At 36.7% G+C, this 18,962-nt stretch overlaps 2 protein-coding genes across 2 annotated transcripts; one reads left to right on the forward strand and one right to left on the reverse strand.

Moving 5' to 3' along the window:
- Window positions 1–4,052: 4,052 nt before the first annotated feature.
- LOC141704848 (protein FRIGIDA) lies at window positions 4,053–9,424 on the forward strand. The gene is given in 5 exon segments (XM_074508011.1): window positions 4,053–4,829; window positions 4,831–5,150; window positions 5,219–5,295; window positions 8,141–8,316; window positions 8,399–9,424. Coding segments are annotated over 5 exon segments (2,142 nt in total). The 5' UTR covers window positions 4,053–4,145; the 3' UTR covers window positions 9,284–9,424.
- An 888-nt stretch (window positions 9,425–10,312) lies between these two features.
- LOC141704852 (uncharacterized) lies at window positions 10,313–17,735 on the reverse strand. The gene is given in 13 exon segments (XM_074508015.1): window positions 10,313–11,186; window positions 11,273–11,362; window positions 11,564–11,692; window positions 11,759–11,865; window positions 11,958–12,009; window positions 12,231–12,341; window positions 12,462–12,628; window positions 13,528–13,792; window positions 14,411–14,713; window positions 15,493–15,637; window positions 15,740–15,874; window positions 16,095–17,247; window positions 17,250–17,735. Coding segments are annotated over 13 exon segments (3,492 nt in total). The 5' UTR covers window positions 17,566–17,735; the 3' UTR covers window positions 10,313–10,667.
- Between the last annotated feature and the right edge of the window lie 1,227 nt (window positions 17,736–18,962).

Here is an 18,962-nt window from a genome sequence, read left to right on the forward strand (position 1 = left end):
TAAATCACCCAGACTTTTCAGTTTTCGAGATTTATTGAAAATAGTAGTATAAGCGGTAAATAAGGGCAGTAGTGGTAAAATATTATACACATGTCCTTGAAAAGAGAGAACGTCATATATTTGTGAACAAGAAAGAAGACCTAAAACATCATATAAAAAATAGAGGGAGTACCTCTAACGACAATGAATTTTTATTTTTTTCGATATTAAAGCGTCATGAAATTCCACTGAGAGGTCCACTAGAGATAGAAAATATGCAACTAGAGTTGTTTCTTTTGCGAAGTTAAGAACTCTAACTCCGGATTTTACCGAGCTAGAACTCTTTTTAGTTTCTTCTCTAGTATTACGCGCGTGGGCGGCTTCAAACCAAACTTAAATAGCATCTCGGACTCTACCAGATCCAAAACCCTCTGAAATAAATATCAGAGAAAGAAACTCCGGCGCGGGAAGCTAAAGGAATGAGACGAAACCCTTAGTTTAAGATCTTTCATCGAATTCAGGGACTCTTGTCCTAGTTAACCCTCATCTACTTTTCCATTCATTGGACTAGGAAAAAAAATTCTTCAATTCTTTTTGAAATGAGAAGGACAGGATTTCCCGACGACATTACTTCGCGAGCCTTCACCCTCATCTAATTTTCCGTTCATGGGAAGAGGAAAAAAAATTCTTCATTTTTTTTGAAAATAAGAAGGACATGATTGCCCGACGACATTACTTCGCGAGCCTTCACTGTCCAGTTCTGTAACTTCCCTTCTTTCGTCCATCCACGAGACTGTAAAAATAGAGATGTTCATGGATAGAAAGATATTCCATTGATTCTTTGTTTTTGGGCCCGAAAAAGCCGCTACTGACACTTGAAAAAGTAGCTTTTTAGGTCTCGTCGCTTCGGTGAATCCACTTGAGCTCTGATACATATTTGGCGCCATTAAGCTAGACTAGTAAGTTATTACACTTTCTTCAAAGGATGTTGTAGATATTTAGGTCTCCTGTATGCTTAAAAAGTAATGTATGGGGGGGGAAGCTTCCCCCAATATTACTTCTGAGAATCATTCTCATGTTGGTTCACCAAACCCCGATCCAGTCGTCACACGCTCTCCTCAAGGAGCACCAATCTCCCCCGACAAACATCTCTGGGAGGAAAAATTCAGAAAGTTTGATGAGTCGTGGGCTGGACAGACTGAGATTGAGAGATAAGAGCAGTCTCGACCCAGCTCGCGACAGAGAACAAGATAGCAAGCGAGCGTACCTTTGTTCGCTTCTTCTCCACCAATCAATTACAGTCAAAACTGTCATTCTAATACTTATAGCAAAAAGGTTCCTTTTCGTTTAGGACATCGAGCCAGGAGTAAACATCATCATCTATTGGTGGGAGTAAAGACTTGCTCTTCAAACTTCATCCAGTTATTCGATATTCTTTATTTTTCATCGAAAACAAAGAAGGTCGGGCTAGGAGCCAAAAAACTCAATCAAAAGTACTAATCGGTAGATACATTTCCGGTGCTAAGTGCTTGAGAAAGTTGGTTAGGAAGTTGTGCGATAATAGCTGCTCCGCATCCTAAAGCGCGTTGCCCTCTTAGGCGAGCCTATGGTTCCATTTTTGTTGTTGTGCACGCAAGCACGAGAGAAGCGAACAAATAATGAATGTGATCGTTACACTCCACTCGTCGTCAATGAGGAAAAATATCTCCCCTTCAGCTCCTCCGACCCCACTTTTTTTCAAGAGCAGCGGGGGCTGGGGACGAAGAAAAACTTTACAGTTTACCCGGTGTCTTTTCCTCTCGTTGGCAGCGGGGCAGTCGTTACACCATTTGTGCAGAAGCCTGATGAGTTGGCCATTCCTTTACCCGGCTTTCTTAGTTTGGTTCAGATCTGTTTGAAAGTCTCAATTTTTCGATGTGGATTGAAAGGAAGTTGGGCTAGTTAGCAATAATTGCATATAACTCCTCGTTTATCAATTCATTTGACCGGTCGTTTTGAGTTTCTTTTCGTTGTTGATATCGGGATGACCCAGCGAACCCCCGTCATTCTCCTTAATTTCTATATTAGGCTAAGAAGGTGCCTCGCATATGGGTAGCAAGAAGCATAATCCGAAACAGAAGAGGGATAGCTTTTGAAAATGACGATTCTATTTATGATTCTTACGAAGCTACATTTCAACAAATCCCTACTCAACTGTGTATCAATCGAATGGTAGGGCGGCATAAAGACCAAAAGCTACACGCAAATTCTCTTTAAAAACGAATCATTTGACCTGATTCAGTAAAGAGATATCGCAGACTCGTAAATTCTTGGTCCAACTGCGACCTCTGAATGTCCACCCGTCTCATCTTGATTTGGTATCGCTCATCACTGTTATATGGGATCTCTCTATGTAATGACCCCGGATCTCTCTATGTAGTGACCCCTGGAAGGGGCCGAGGAAGAGAAAGAAGAGACAGGGGCAACAAGGGGTGTCAAAATTTATTTCATAAGGTAAATCACCCGTTCTCTAGTGTCTCCATTCGCTACCGCGAAAGAGAGTTTAAAGAAATAGAGACTAACGCTTTTGAGTAAGGCTGGGTAACTCATAACGAGTAGCCATTGGTGGATATATAGGCATCAAAAGATGAGGAAGGGAGTAAGCTGGAACAACTTTTAATTTTATTATGAGCTAATGTTCGAGTACCGGGCGCTACGGCCATTTCCGAACACCTCATAGCATTTGTGGGCGTCACTCGTATTGTAAATCAGGATAAATAGAACACCAAAAAGTGAATCTTTTAATTGGTCTTGTTCATTTTAACGAGAGGTCGTCGTTTTATTTAGCAAATAAGGTCTAAGTATGAAATTTGCAAAATACGAATTCGCCTATTTTACAAGGAGGGACTCTTTCACAGGACATGTCATTTCTTTATCTAGTTGGGAAGGAGATATATTCCCCCAGAGTTCAGTAAGGATTCAGGCCTAACTAGCATCACCTTTTTGTCATTATCTTAGATAAAGGACGTCAAATTTGATAAGCATTCCTCATGTAAGGGATCTCGCTCATTCGAGTCCCGAAAATGTGAACCTTCTTAAAATAACTATTTACAGGACACCGAAAAATATGAATAATGTCTCAAATCAACTAATTAAAATTTACTTTTGTAGCTGTGAAAGAGGTCGAAAGACGTCGCTCCCTAGTAAATCTCAAAGCTAGCCTTCTAATTAGTTATCTTTTTTATGTGATTCAAGACGAATGTTGACTTCGATAATCTCAAGTCATTGACTTATCCGCCATTCGTTGAGGAAGTAATTAGGTTTTGATAGGTCATGAAGATTTCACTAAGCTGGTGAATCCAATCCAATGGGCTTTCGGGGCCAGAAATTAGTTCATGTAGAATTTTGTTTAAAACTTTGTTTGTCTTGATCGTTATAAGCTAAGGTCCGAACACACAAATATGGCATGAAGCAATATTGGCGAAATGCGGAGAATTTCACATGCGGTCTTAAATGCAAATCGAAATTCTATATAATTTCGATAATCTCCGAACACAAAATCTTAACGATAACGTCCTACGCCATTTGCTTTCGTCAGTCACTGCCACAATTTTAGCGACTATTCCGAAATTTTATTTTCATCAAATTATTACATAATTTCAGGTTTTTAAAAAATATGATAAGCTAACTCAAACAGTAAGTGATTAATCTTTTGTCGTTCATATTATGACACTTATTTTGTAAGGTATATTAATTTAATTATTTTAAAAATAAATATACTTTCGATACATTCCGTTCGATCATTACAATAATTACCTACTACTCACTCCGTCCCCTCCAGTTGTTATCGTTTTTAAAATAGTATCTGACACGCATTTTAAGATGAATATAAAATATAATTCTATATATTTTTTAAAGATTTTCTTTTGAATAAAAATTAAATATTAAAATTTTTATTTTAAAAAAATATTTTTATATATATTAATCTTAAAATACGTGTCAAACACCTTCTATTTTGGAAACGGGGAGTATTACATTTCAAATAACAAAATTAAAAAACAAATAATCAATGTAACATGGGGAAACCTTTAAAATTCCGATTAAACCTTATTAAACACACAGCTAATCATCAAACGCCATTCTAATCTTCCGGTTCACTAGGGCACCAAACCTCTACAATTTCATCAATGACCGCCTCCTCCACTCCTCCGCCACCAGTCACCTCCGACAACCACCCCCAAACCACCGCACCCAATCCACCGCCACCTAATTACACAGCCTCAATTTCAAATCTCCGTAGCCTCGCCGCCGCTCTCTCCACTTTCCAACGCCGCTACGATGAGCTCCAACAACACCTCGATTTTATCCAGTCCACTATCCATTCCAAATTACCCGACCCGTCTATAATCCCACCCGCTCCATTTACAAATAAAAATAAAACCCCTAAATTACCCCCTGGTGATGCTGACCTGGAACCTAAGATTAAAATTGTAACTGATTTTCCCTCCACAGCTGAAATTTCGAGTATCGAAAAATCGAAAGAAGTGATCGAATCGAAAGCTGATGTCGTAGTGTCTGATTCGGGTTTAGGAAATGAGAATGATGCTAATAAAGTGAGTAATTGTGGAGAGAAAAGTGGTGGTGAGGTTAAATTGGATGAGGATCAATCGGAGCTTATGAGATTATGCTCGAAAACGATGTGTGGGAGGAGTCTTAGGAGGTACATTGTGACACACATTTCGGATGTTAAGAGACTTCGTGAGGAAGTCCCGAAAGCATTGAAATGTGCGGCTAATCCGGCTAAGTTGGTGTTGGAATGTTTAGGGAAGTTTTATTGTCAAGGTAGTCGGGCGTTTACGAAGGGCTCTACTGATGTTAGTGGGTAGAGATGCTTCGATACTGGCATTGGAATGTTTTTTGCTTATGGAGAGTGATGGAGTTGTGATTGATGATAGGGTGAAGGGAGATGCGCAAAATGCGGCTGCAGATTGGAGGAAGAGGCTACGGTCGGAAGGGGGATTGCATAAGGCGTGTGAGACTGATGCTAGGGGTTTGCTTCTTTTGATTGGTTGTTATGGGATCCCGAAGGCGTTTGAGAATGAAGATATTAAAGATTTGATTAGGGGTTGTACTTTAAATGATATTTCTGGTGCCCTTCGTCGCTTCAAGACATTTGCTTGCAAGGATTCCAGGTAGCCTTATTTTGTTAACTTTCACTCGTGTTATTGTTGAAATAAAGTTGCTTTTACATTTTTTCCAGAGTATTGAAAGTATTAGAACTAGTATTGCTCGACACAATGTACATTGCTAAATATTTTAATATGTTTTACTTTAGTGGTGAAATTTTGAGGTAACAGCTTAGCTTAGGAATGAATTGGTTTAACGTTTCAATGTACTGGCCACTAGAATAAGGTCTCATGTCATTTACTGGTCACGGTAGTTTATCATGGTAAATTGGCAATCCTCTAGTGTGAGATTTTAGGGTTTTTTAAGGAGACATGAGAGTTAAAAGTTATGGATTAGAGGGGATGCAGATGTTTTAAGGGTTGATTATCAATTTTGTCTAGTAGCTTACTGGTTGAAAAACCATTTTAAAAGGACCACTTAAGTGACTTAAAGTATCACAAGGTAAACCTGGTTATAATTTAACGGGGTAAGGGAAGACATGACATGGCAATGCAATTAATTTTAGTAACAGAATATCTATGTGTATGTGTGTATGATATGACAACAGACTTCTTGTTTCCGTTGAACTAGGGTTCCTAGTTTTCCCAAATATTCATCAATATCCATTTTGCTGTGAAAAATTTGGCCAAGACCTGCAAATTGTTGGAAGTTTTTCATTGAAGCTATCAAACAGACGCAACTTCTGGTCAAAACTCTTAAAATGTCATAAGACGTCTTGGGGGTACAAGACATCATTGAGTTATAAGATGAGACATCTTGCGTTTTTCTGGAAACATCTTGTTTTAGTGATTATGTGGTGCAGTCTTTTCATGAACAGGCATGCCTTGTATATACATAATGCTCACCAACTACTACCTCCGATCATCACTTCCGGCATATAAAACATACTAGCTTATCAAAACACAAATAATAAATTAGGTACTATTAAAAGTAATCCGTGCATTGCACACGATATAAGCTAGTATATTTTATATGCGGGGTTAGGAGTTTATTAAGTAGGTCGTTTATTTTTAATATTGCCCAATTGTTTAAGGCCTTAATCTATCAGGTTGTGTTTTAGCCATTATATGTCATGTATATACCACATTAAGGCTCCATTTGGTATTGCTGTTGTAGACAGATATAACAGCTTTTTGCTGAAAAGCTGTTAGAAATGTGTTTGGTAAATTCTAAAAGCTGCTGTCTGGAAAAACGATTTTGGTCTAAAAACTGCTGTTAACAAAAGCATGTCCCTCCATGCTTTGGAAAAAAGCTGTTTTCAGTTTTTGCAAGAAGTGGCTATCAGTTTCACCATCAAATCTTCTCAAAAACATTATTTTGTGTATTATATCTCAAAATATGCATAAATTAAAAAAAATTACCAAACAATCATCTAATTTTCCTGACAACACTTTTTCTCACAGCACAACAGTTTTCAACGGCACTCCCAAACGGAGCCTAAATTAGACTTGATTGTTGGAATAGTATTGAGTATTGTTTAGGGTCTCTTCCATTGGCTGCAATCCATGTCTTTTCTCCCTTTCAACTTTCGAGAAACCCTTGGGGTAGTTAATTTTTTGCCGTTAATTTATTCTTATATATCCTTTTGTTCTTTAAATTCCTTGTCCTGAATCAGGTTCCCACATGCCTCCTGATCTTTACAAATTATGTTTTGCATCAAATCGATAATATGTGTTGCTTCCATAGTTGTTAAGATGTCGTCTAGGCTGAAAGGTGATAAAAAGTGAAAAGGCGTTCGAAACGAATTGGGCTACGTCTAGGCGTACATTAGGCGAGTTAGGTGTTCAACTATATGTAAATGTATGAAATAGTTTTTTAATATGTGATTTGAATTTGCTTATTTTCATCTTGAAGTGATTAAATTTATAAAGTTGTAATATTGAACCATCATACCCATAACAAGAGTCTCAAAATTAAATAAACCAAAGTTAATATAATCTCTTTGTTTCAATTAAATAAACCAACTTTTGCATTAATGTAATTATTATTAAAACATCAATCAATATATATGTACATAATATTTAATATATATGCCTATATATAGTAGAACACCTAATACACCTAGGTGGGCGCCTCACTGCGCGTCTAAAGTGGTTTGCTATGGTCGTTGTTCGCCTTTACGCCTTGACAAGTATGGTTGGTTCGGTTCTTGTTGATCAAATAAATAGATCTATCACCAAAAGCTCTAGTTCAGTAATGAATTTGATTGACTAATTAAGCCTTCTGTAGAAGGGTCTAATGTGATAGGGTGCAAGTCAGATTTAACAATGAAAGGATTATGAAACTTTCTATCATCTTGACCTCCATTGAGAACTGCACATCTATTGAATACCTGACCTTTAGTCCTGTATTCTTAGTCAATTTTTGTGGTATAGTTTTTTTAGTCAATCAGTGAGATAGAATTCATGTATTATTAGGAATTTTTGGCTATTCAATTCAAACAGTGTATCCTTTCTAATGTTATATGCGGAACTAGAGAAATAAGATTGTCATTGTTATGTAGGGAGGATTATTTTTCAAAGTTTTATCTTTAATATATACATTTTGTCCAGCTAAATTAGGAACTGTTAGCTATAGGCTATAGCTAGTTATGTATTCCCACATGAGATGTTGATTCTGTTTATTTTTTTAGTTTGAGGATTACACATATCGATATTAGTTGCAATTAATATCTTCGCTAATATTTTTTAATAATTTATTATGATGGCAATATTTTTTAATCCCCCTTATATTCCATAATTCTTTCTGTTTCTTGTGACGAATATAGAATAAAGGAATGGGCAGATAAATAATTGACCTGATACAGGTCTATCGTGTGTATTGAATTTATTGCCAATTTCTTTTTCTAAAGTAATTGAAAAAATACGTGAATTGCATTTTAGTTGTGCTTGTAGTATATCTGTATTTCTTGTTCTTTCAGCTCTTCCTTGTCTACTTTTATTAAGTTAGATGTCATATCTTGACTTCTTTTTATTTTTTTACTTTTTTTTCACAGAAATAATAGAGCGGATGCTGAAGTATAAAAGGGAAGTTGAAGCTCTTAATATTGTCTACACTTTCGATGTTCAGGACAAATATCCTCCTCAGACAATTCTGAAATCACTTCTGAGCAAGTCTGATGAAATTTTGAAGAGAAAAAGAACAGAAGCTGAGGATTTATCTGCTGTGGTGGTATGGTATCATGTAGCACGTGTGTTAAATTATTTGGATTTTTCTTTTGTTCTTTGTTCATTAGTTTTGCGAATTTGTGCAGATTAAAGACAAAAAACATTTAGATGATCTGAAATCTTTACTCAGATGCTGGAAAAATCACAAAATTGATCCCTCAAAGGCATTTCCAGATTTGGCAGTCAATGAAAAGATATCAAGCTTGGAAAAAGAAATTAATGTTCTTGATAAAAAGTTAAGAGAAGAAATAGCTAAGAAAAAAAAGGAAAAAGAAGTTGAGTCTTCCAAAAGGTTAAAAACCCAGGATGCAAAACGTTTACGCTTTCCTGGTCATGACTCACCACTTCAAGGAGCAGTTCGCCAGTCTGCTGAAAACATCCCCTTTGGGTTGTCACAGATGAACTATAATGGAGGATTACCTGGGCAATATGGTTATAATGCTTCCTCCTCTGTTCTACACGAATCTGGTTTAGGGGATCTTCATGCAACAAGGATATTGCATGAATATTCTAATGTTCCAATGGTTGTACCGCGAGGATCTGCTGATCGCGCAGGATTGTTGCATGAATATGCTGCTTCTACGCGGTTTGGTAGTGGTGGAGGTTTGGTTGCAGCTGAGACTGAAGGTGGTTATCTTTTCCGGGAACCATATGCTGCTTCTCATCTGGGTACGCATATCAACATGAATCCATATAATGGGCAGCCGTATGGAAGGCATGAGGATGCTGTGTCAGATGAGAGGTTTGCCAGTCAAATTTATGCCAGAAAATCTTTGTATAGCGAGTATAATGGCCTTCACAGGTCATCCCCAGCATTGGAAGGTTTTGCAGGTCTGCCAAATCGCCCAACAGCTGGGAGTTCTATTCCTAGCTCTGGCTCTGACCTCTACCATTTTGCTGATTCTGTACTTGAAAGTGAGCTGAGACACAAGGACAGTGCTCCTTCAGGTGCAAACTTGCGCCGCGTGTAGGTTTCTGATTATAATTATTCATACTTCGTAAAGATTATATGAAGTTTTGATTTATAGCTCTGGGTGGAGGATAGTAGAGAACTTCAATGTCCATGAAAAATGTATGACAAATTGGACCATTCATTTGTTTTGATTATTATAGTTGAGTAGTATTGTTTTAGGAGTTATTAAACTGTGAAATATCAGAGCCGGTACGCGGCAAATTGGACTGTTAGAAAGAAATTATTTGCAGGCAGAGCAAATTATATACCTGGCTAGACATCGAGATTACAATCAGCTTGATATCATGGGCAGGCAGAGCAGATTATAAATCTGGTAGATTATTAATATAGACATCGAGATTGCATTAGCTAGAGTATACAGCATATCCAAATTATTATTTACTGTCCAATCTTTCTGGTCTTTGGTTTTGAGTTAGTACCAAAGTTGTCACAGTTATGAGTTTCCTATTGAAGAGCTTCAGGTTTTCTATTGATGCCCTTAGTTCACTGGAAATCACAATGGATTGGCAATGTCAAGAACATGCGCAGTATACACTGAAGTTCTGTAGATGTTTTTCTGTTGGCCTATAACTCTATTAAGTTGTGTACTTGTTCATGTATTCTAATTTAAGTCACATTCGGGGGAAATTTAAAGGGCGCTAATCCCTAACAATCGGGTATTATATAAGCCATATCTAACACAGTATTACAGAACCCAAGCAGAACTCTTAAATCATTACTTCAATACCCAGATTTAAGAATTTATTTCTTAGATAATTATTTCAAGGGCCCGGATATAAGGGTAAAAAAAATTATTAAATCTAGACCCTTAAAATATATAGATCCAACGGCCCTGGAAAGTTAGATAAAGCTTAACACGCACCATGTTACCAGGAAACATGATCCAAATTTGGAATAGTATTACCTGATGCCAAAACAATCCTATCATATATCAAAACAGGAAGTGCCTACAGTAATTCCACTGTTGCTGATTTACCTGTGAAAAAACAAAACTCAGAGTTCATATGTTCAATGCAACACATCTTTCAATCCGTTATACTCAATTAAGATTATTTGCCCGTCAGATACAATGGAACAATGAATATTTTATCTACAACATGAACTTTTGAAAATCATGAAAGGTATACATTAAACCTACTTTATAGTTACAAATAGATTAAATCCTAAACAATACAAACATCTAATCCTAAACAAGCCGCAAGGATAAACACCACCAACTGGCTTTCCCATTCTCCGCAATGAGCTCAGTTTCTTTTTAGGTCATTTTTTTAAGATAAGAGCCCACTGGTAGTTATGAAATCAATATATGATATTCGCTCATAATATTAACATTGGCGAGGGATCATCTGAGATTTTGTAATGCCTTCAAATATTACGGCAGTTCAACAGCTGTGAGATGCTTGGCTCCAAAGTTGTTCAGCATAGGTATTGTCATCTTCCTTCTCCACTGGAACATAATCAGTAGCCTGAGTTACTTCCTCATCTTCATCTGGCATCTCTTCCTCCAATTCCTCCAATATTTCCGCTTGAGCGTATTTTTGTTTCTCTAGCTCTGTAAGTTCAGCCAATGCCTCTCTCATGGCCTTTGCTGTTGCTGGTCTATCATTTGCTTTATATTTCGGGGCTGGAATAACAAATGGCAGGACAATATCATCCAAGCTTTCTATAGTTTTATTCACATAATTTACTGCATCCGGAGGGGGAACAACAAAAACAACACCCACTTCATAGTTACTTATGTGAAGTCTTGAACCCAATGCCAGATTAGTTCTACCAACTACACCAGAACGTATACTTGAAATTGGCCTGCCCCAAGCAGCTGCACTGAAATTATGCGATCCACAATAAACCCATCCACATGAAGATGCATTTGTTTTAGACTGAAATCGCCTTAGTCCCACCTGCATCAGCAATGCATCCTCACCATGCTATTTAACATAAATATTTATTCCTAACAGTCTCCTCGGAATAAAAGAACACAAGTTACCTTGACATGCATAGGATGCCCAACTCTTTCAGTGGGATTAGGTATTGCATCATGAAGTATGCCTACATTACTTAACCTAAGCCATGTTTTCTGGGAAAACAATAACAAAAGATAAATCTATCAGGCATTGCATCATGAATTATGCAACAATTACTACACTAGCTGCATTGGACTTAAAAAAACTATTCTGTGGACTAATTAAGAATACTTTTCTCCGAAAAGATATTAAATTAATAAGAAATATACCCATTTTGTTACATCTAGTAACTATAACCAGTGGAGGCAACTTACTTGTGAGAAACAGAGAAGGTACTTTGAAGCCAGTATACCACAACTCGCACCTTTCACCCTTTCAATAGTGGGGTAGATGATTTTAATAGATGGATTTCGCAACTCTTGGCTAATGCTCCAGCAGCCCCACTGTAAACTTCAATGAGAATCTAAACCCATTCTAAATTAATTCAGATTTCTTATTTAATAACTTACATCTGGGTCAGACTCCTCAGATTCAGAGGACTGCAATGACCGCTTGCCAGCTGCAGCTGAAAAGGCAGCCAGGAATTGTGCATTGATCGAGCCAATAGAGGATGAACCTTCACAATGAAACTGACAAGTAAGCTTAAGTAAACTAATACGGGCATGGAGATACTCTAACCAAACAGAAACTGAGCCCAAAGATACTCACCAAACATGAAATCAGTCTCCAAAGTTTCAGGCCATTTGTAGTGACCCAGAACCTAAAAAATGCGGGGAAGCCCACAATGACAAACATTAGATTAGACAGGGATTCTGAAAATCTAAGTGCAAACTACAGAAAGATCTGTATGCATTATTTCTTTTCTGTATAAGAAGTACATTATATAAACTGCTGTATTCTGATAATTAAAACTTGTTGGAAATGTACGAAAACTGTGTGCAAGAATGTCTTAGTTAAAACCTAACACCAAGAGTACATTACCTCTTGAAGTCTCCAAAGGCCAGAGGCCCTCTGAATTGATGCAATTAGTGAGCATATTGCTGAAACAAGTAAAGGTTGAGTTACTCCTGACATGTCCATAAATTTAGGTCCCTACATAATAAGATAGCCTCTGTATATCGTCAATATAATGACTTGATAAACGCTTGTAAAATGAAATTTGAAGTTCAAATATCATTAATTACATCTAAATAATTGGACAGACTGCATTACCTGTGAGACATAGAGTATGAGAGTGACTTTTTTGTTTGTTCCTTCCAAAGCACTTGCAAGAACATCTTTCCGATAAATGTATGCCGAAAAGGAAAATAAACCAGCATCTGACAGTGGAGCAACCCACTTTGCAATATTTCTAGGTAGAAACCCAAGCTGTACGCAATCTAATTTAAAAAAAGTCAAACAAGATATATTGCATTCCAAAGTTACAAAATAAAAGGGCATCTTAATAAAGAAATGTTGGAATGAAGGAAACTAAAAGTCACATAAAGGGAATAAGACGATCTATGTGAGGCACATTAGTCATCACTCATCAGCACATGCTTATATACATAGAGAAACTTTTGAGGCATATCAAGCAAAACAGAAAAAATAGGTTTAAATTCAAGCACATTACACATGAATTTCATATAAAAAGGCAAAAAAGAGATGTAATTCATGATAAATACATACATATACAGATACAGAAATAACGGATTACCGACATCCAACCATTAAGTAAAACAAGGTAAGACCAACTTAACCTGGTAGGGAGCTATGAGGCAACGCTTCTCTTCACATCTACATATCTAGTTTTTAGAAAACCAGAAAAAAGCGCCTCAAATCTAAACTTATAACATTTCACAAATAGGGCCTATATCTGGGACTCTTCTAAACTCTCTAAATTATAGGTGGTGTAGAAAAATTGGTTGTTCAATATATAAAAAAAGTAAAACAGAAGTCTACCGTCAATCAAAAATCCCAAATCGCCAACTAAATGCCCCTCCCCAACTCGCTTTATCATAGTCCTGTACTATTATGAAAAGATAGTAGATAAACCTATAGACATCATCACTGTATCATTAATAATGAGCAATATACATAACTTCATGTGTAACTATATACTAAATTGGACTACAGATATACACGAGCAATATACTATTTTTGAAAATGGAAATTGGAAAGCACTTCAGAGTTCCAATCACAAATGTGCACATGACCAAGCTTCAACCAGATAATCAGGCCGACAGCCTACTTCATTGTATAACTTTTATGAAACACAACAGAAGTGTGCCAAATTTACCTCCCTCGTTAGTCTCGTCTGGGTTGGGAATAAAAACAGCCACAGCATTTGCATCAGCCGGTATATTCAAATTTCTCCTTAAAACAATCTCTGACATTCCATATGCATTCTCACGGCACTTTCCAAGAAAAACTGCAAGTCTCTTTAGCTGAGATCCACTTGAATCAGCTGAAGCATGGAAAAGATGGCTCAAACCAACAACTGATGCTTCAATAGAGCCTAGTAGTTTCATACCACATGACCCAGACACATTTGGAAAAGCTCCCTGTGATGTTTAAGCAAAGTTTTTGTTATTATAATGTTATGGATATTTTGTGCAAAACTTACATGTTATGTCGCCTAGAAATGTGGGAGCTGATTACTCCTGATAGCTATGTTTGACTATCGCAGGTATCACCAGCATTACAGTTTTCATTGTAATAGAATGCTATGGATATTTCGTGGAAAATCTTACCTGTTATGTCACCTAGGAATATGGGAGCTGATCACTTTAACCTGATAGTTAAGTTATCAGGAGTTGAACACCAAGTATCCGACTTCTAAGAACAAGATAATATATATAAAGCTACTGGTACACCAGGGCCAGTAATATGTTCTTTTAAGGCCCTAAGGAATATTTAGGAACAAGTGAAATCATGTATGTAATATAATTTTTTTTGGTTATGATCAATAGCCTTAATACCCTTGACCTGTTGTTACCAAGAGGAGAAGTATCCAGTATGCTACATGCTACAGAACTAGTGATAAACATGTATATAATTGCAAAACATATTTATTTCAACACTCAACTATCAGTTTAAAGCTTATCATAAGCGGTGTTCATTGTTGTTAGTCACTTCTAATCAAGTAAGAAACTAACACACACAGAGATCAAAGATCATACATTTAGAAAATATCTGGAATCCAATATGCATGGAACCTTAGGAGAATGGATTCCAGGTATCGAAGTTACGAGATGCCCAACCGCCCCTCTAAAGTCATACTTGGCCAACTCCATAATCCAATGAGCCTGGCTAGGCACATCAGCTATTAAAGTTGCCATGAATTTAGCCAGCTGCGCAACAAAATCAGATCTTGTACCTTCATTTATCTCTCCCTCAGTTGACTGCGTAAATAGAGAGATACTATCTGGTGTGCTCAAGCGCGGAAAATCTTGCCACCAAACAGAATTTGTCACAAAATGCCACTAAAGAATTCAAATGATAGATAATTAACATCTCACATGATAACATTCTCATTTTACAAAATATGAAATTTAGCAATAATAATGCAAAAAGATAATACAGGTAAATTAGCATTCAAGATTATTACAGGGAAAAACCATCTCATAGAAAAGTGCGTAGGCAATTGGGGTATATAGATTAGATTGCAACAGCTACATCCAGATTCCAGACACACGTATCATCCCTCCACTGATTTTTAATCTTTGCTAATCTGTTATCTTAGAGCCTATTTTCTGTGCATGCCATATATATTTTGCATCTCTCTCATGATCCACTCAGGGGCCTAAAAACACAGACATAGCTAGTTCTGATTGAAACTGCTTCTTATCGTTTAAATGTCAAAATGTTTTTAGTATTTCCAGCAAGACTGTAAAGCGTGTATAATGATACATTTAGGAAGCTACTATTGGCTTCGCAAATAACCTTTTCAACCCGCCAGATAATGCAATCAGTTTCAGTTTCAAATTTCAATATAATAAACCTAGATTTAAGATTTGCAGATACAGCTTTTGAGGCTCAATTATGAGTCAACAGACATATATGAACAACTACACCTATAAGGGGGTGGGCGGGCAATTTAAGTCAACGAAAATGAGAAGTCAAACAAGTTATGTTGAAAGAGTTGCTTAATGAGTCAAATTGTCGCACATGACATGCTCCATTGACTTATTTAATCATCAAACAATTAAAAGAATAGTTGCATAACCAAATTATCAGATCATGCTTAGAACATAATAACCACCTGCTTTGGCACAAGATTTGCAGAAGTGATGATAACTCGAATCTTATCTTCTCTTTGCAATACAATCAACTTTGGATGATGACAGGCAATGCCAAGTTTCTTGTGGTCTTGACCAAAGGCTATGGCCTCGGGAAATGGCGGATACCTATTACACAAGCAGACTGCATTACAGAACTGTTAGCTGTACACATTATGATTTACAACTTTGTTAATTCTATTAAGAAGCAACACTGACAATGTAACTTACACCACGACTAAGTTTGGGTAATCCGAGAAAGGAATTGACATCCTATCATCAAGGCTTGGACTCCAGCACTTCCCAGCATTGTGGCAAGCAATCGTCACTGGTAGATGAGTTGGTATCTCACAGTACGATAGAAACCTGGATTAATGAATAGACTATTCATTTTGCCTCATAACAATATTCATATACATTGCTCTTAAATAAAGAGGCAGCGAAGGGGGGGAGGTACATATTACAACATAAACATTGTTGTAACTATCAGCGAAAACATAGTACATGTAGTCAGTTTTTCATTTTAAAGGCATGCCTGATTTAAAAACTTAAAATCATTAGCTGGTATGGTGCAATGACTACTCACCATGAAATATTACTCGTGAATGTAGTGATAAAAAGTCGTACGATGGTTTTGACAGGATAAAGTAGATCCGGCAAGGAAACAACATTTTCATATTCTGATGAACCAGGACTCATGAAATGAAGTCGATTTAAATAGAATTTTTTCCCTGGTGGAGGGACAGAGAAGACCTTGCTTTTGTTCTCTAAAAAGCAATCCGTTACAGGACCATCCGTCCCAACTTCAGAACCAACTAATACAGCAGCAGGTTTTCCATTGGTCATTCCATTTTCAGAATGAACTCGGGCGGCGTCCATTTTCTGCAATCCCTCGTTTAAAATATAACAATCCGGATCACAATCTGTTACAGGATCATCCTTCTCAACTTCAGGATCAACTAATACAGCAGCAGGTTTTCCAGTGGTCATTCCATTTTCAGAATGAGCACGGGCGGGTTCAATTTCCTGCAATCCCTCGTTTAAAATATAACAATCCGGATCATCCTCCACCTCTGAAGCCATTAAAGTGTCCTTTGGAGGAACAATAAACCTTGATGATCTCTTGTGTGCATAATTACTCAGGTAAGAATCAACAGCAGCTTCACCTCTATTCATTTTCTTCGAATCCTTACCAATAACTTCACCACATTCTGCCTCACAATTAACCCCTATCTGTAGTATATCCTTATTCAACTGTCCTACACTGTCCAAATTACTTTCAAATTTATTATCTATATACACAATATTGCCTCGTAACAACACTTCCGTACAATCCCATGCACCATCTCGTCCCTCAGCCCTCCCAATCGCCGGCTTCTCACCTACATCACTTACCATTATCTCGCAATCATCATTCTCCACATCTCTACACACAAACCTAGACCTCATCTTCCGATTACACAACACCAAATCCTCTTTCAACATCTCCCTACATTTCCGTAACAACAAATCTCCCCTCGAAACAATCCCCTCCCTAAAACCACTCCCATTCCAATCCACAACCTCCTCAACAACCGCAACTCTCTCCACAACAAACCCTATCCTCCTCCCCAAACTACAACCCCCTCCCTCACTCCCACACACAACCGAAACCTCATCTCCGGCCCGCACCTCCACAACCTCCCCCCTCCCAACTCTAATTCCATTAACAAACACTCCGTTCAACGAAACCCTAACATCATCCCCACACCTCTCCCCATCACTAATAATATTTTGCTATGAAATACATCGAAAACAATCCGAAAGTGCTGCTTACTAACTCTCCGATCCTCGAACACGTAATCACACCTACTCAACTTCCGTCCAACACTACACGGACGGTGTGGATCCAAACGAATTAAATTAACAGGATTACGAGTAATTGACGAAATCAACGGAACTGTATGTGTTCGTATACGTACAGATGCTGTGTGTAAAATTGTGTATTTTAATTTTTTTCGAGGAGGAACGAGAGAAGATATCGAAGATTTGAACGATCTGTGATTTTCATTGCTCATAATAAAACGAATTACAATTGTAAAGAAATGAATCGAAAAAATGGATTACAAAATTGAATAATGAGTAATGGAAGCTTCTAGAAAACTGAAGTTTTTGTGTGTATACCTGTGTGTATCTGTGTGTCGCTTCGTCGTGTTGTTTGTTCGAGCTCTCAATTTTCCCTCCTTTTTTATGAGCGGGAGCTCATTGCTTTTGTTAGCTTCCTTAAGAAGCCTCATTAATATTTCGTTTTTATTATTTTAATAGTTTTATGATAAAATATGATTGGGAAAAAAAATAAAGGCCCAACAAAGTGCCATGTTCAATTCCAAGCCTTGGAGATATGGATGAAAGGCCCAGGCCTAGGCCCAGGCCCAGCCACTGGGGTAGTATACCTGGAGTCTTGGACTATTTGCTCGGATTGCAAAAACCGTTAATTTTTCACCGTGGTGTAGTAGTGAAATTTTTTGGGGAAAATGTTAAAGGTATATACCATAATGTTATTACATTTGGATTACTGTTTAGTAATATTTTATGATATGTATATATTTTGATATAAAAATATAAAAAAAATTGGTGTGTTTGATGAGGTTTGAATGATAAAATTAGCAACTGATTCCCGCAAAAGTTGAAAATTTGTTTTTTTTCAAAAGTATGGGACCGGCTTTCTGTAACAGCGGATTTTAGGTCAAAAACACTTTTTTAAAAAATAACTTTTTAATTTTTACTAAACAATTTTTTTAGTTATTTTTCAATCTATTTGTGTATATCTCGTTAATCTATATGTATCTTTCTCAATTTCTGTGTATTTCTTAATCTTTATATGTGATCTTTGTGTTCTTGTATGATTTGTTAGGAAAGTAAACACATGATATATGCATTATCTTTATTGGTGTTAGCCATATCATTTTAGTGTTTCTTGATGAAGAAGACCATTTTCAATCTTCTACATTAACAACTGTCTGCTGGTTGTTTGGTTAAAAGATTGGAATTAATAATTCAAAACATAAAGAGTAGAGTAATAAATTTGAACAAATGCTTTCTAAAATTAAAAGTCAGTGTAAAATAATTTTACTCAACAATCGGGTATGTTTTTAAACTCAAATTATTTAAGTTTGATAGCATTAAACCTGTTGGATTGAACAATAATGCAAGTATTTTAGGGTTTATAAAATTGCAGAGGATCAGAATATTGAGGTAGCATTTTATTTATGGTTGGTAAAATTAACAAATTGATATCTTCGTATATGTCAGTAATGAAAGCTGTATATTGGACTAATATTATCTTATGCTTATTTTGAAAATACATATAGATGAAATTGGGTTGGATGTAAAAGACAAATTATTCAAGAAGTGGAGAATTCTTCGAAAACTATAGAGTTATATATGTTTTCTAAGGTTGAAATAGTTGTAAAAG

Source organism: Apium graveolens, unplaced genomic scaffold (assembly GCF_009905375.1).
Source record: "Apium graveolens cultivar Ventura unplaced genomic scaffold, ASM990537v1 ctg83, whole genome shotgun sequence".
Taxonomy (NCBI): domain Eukaryota; kingdom Viridiplantae; phylum Streptophyta; class Magnoliopsida; order Apiales; family Apiaceae; genus Apium; species Apium graveolens.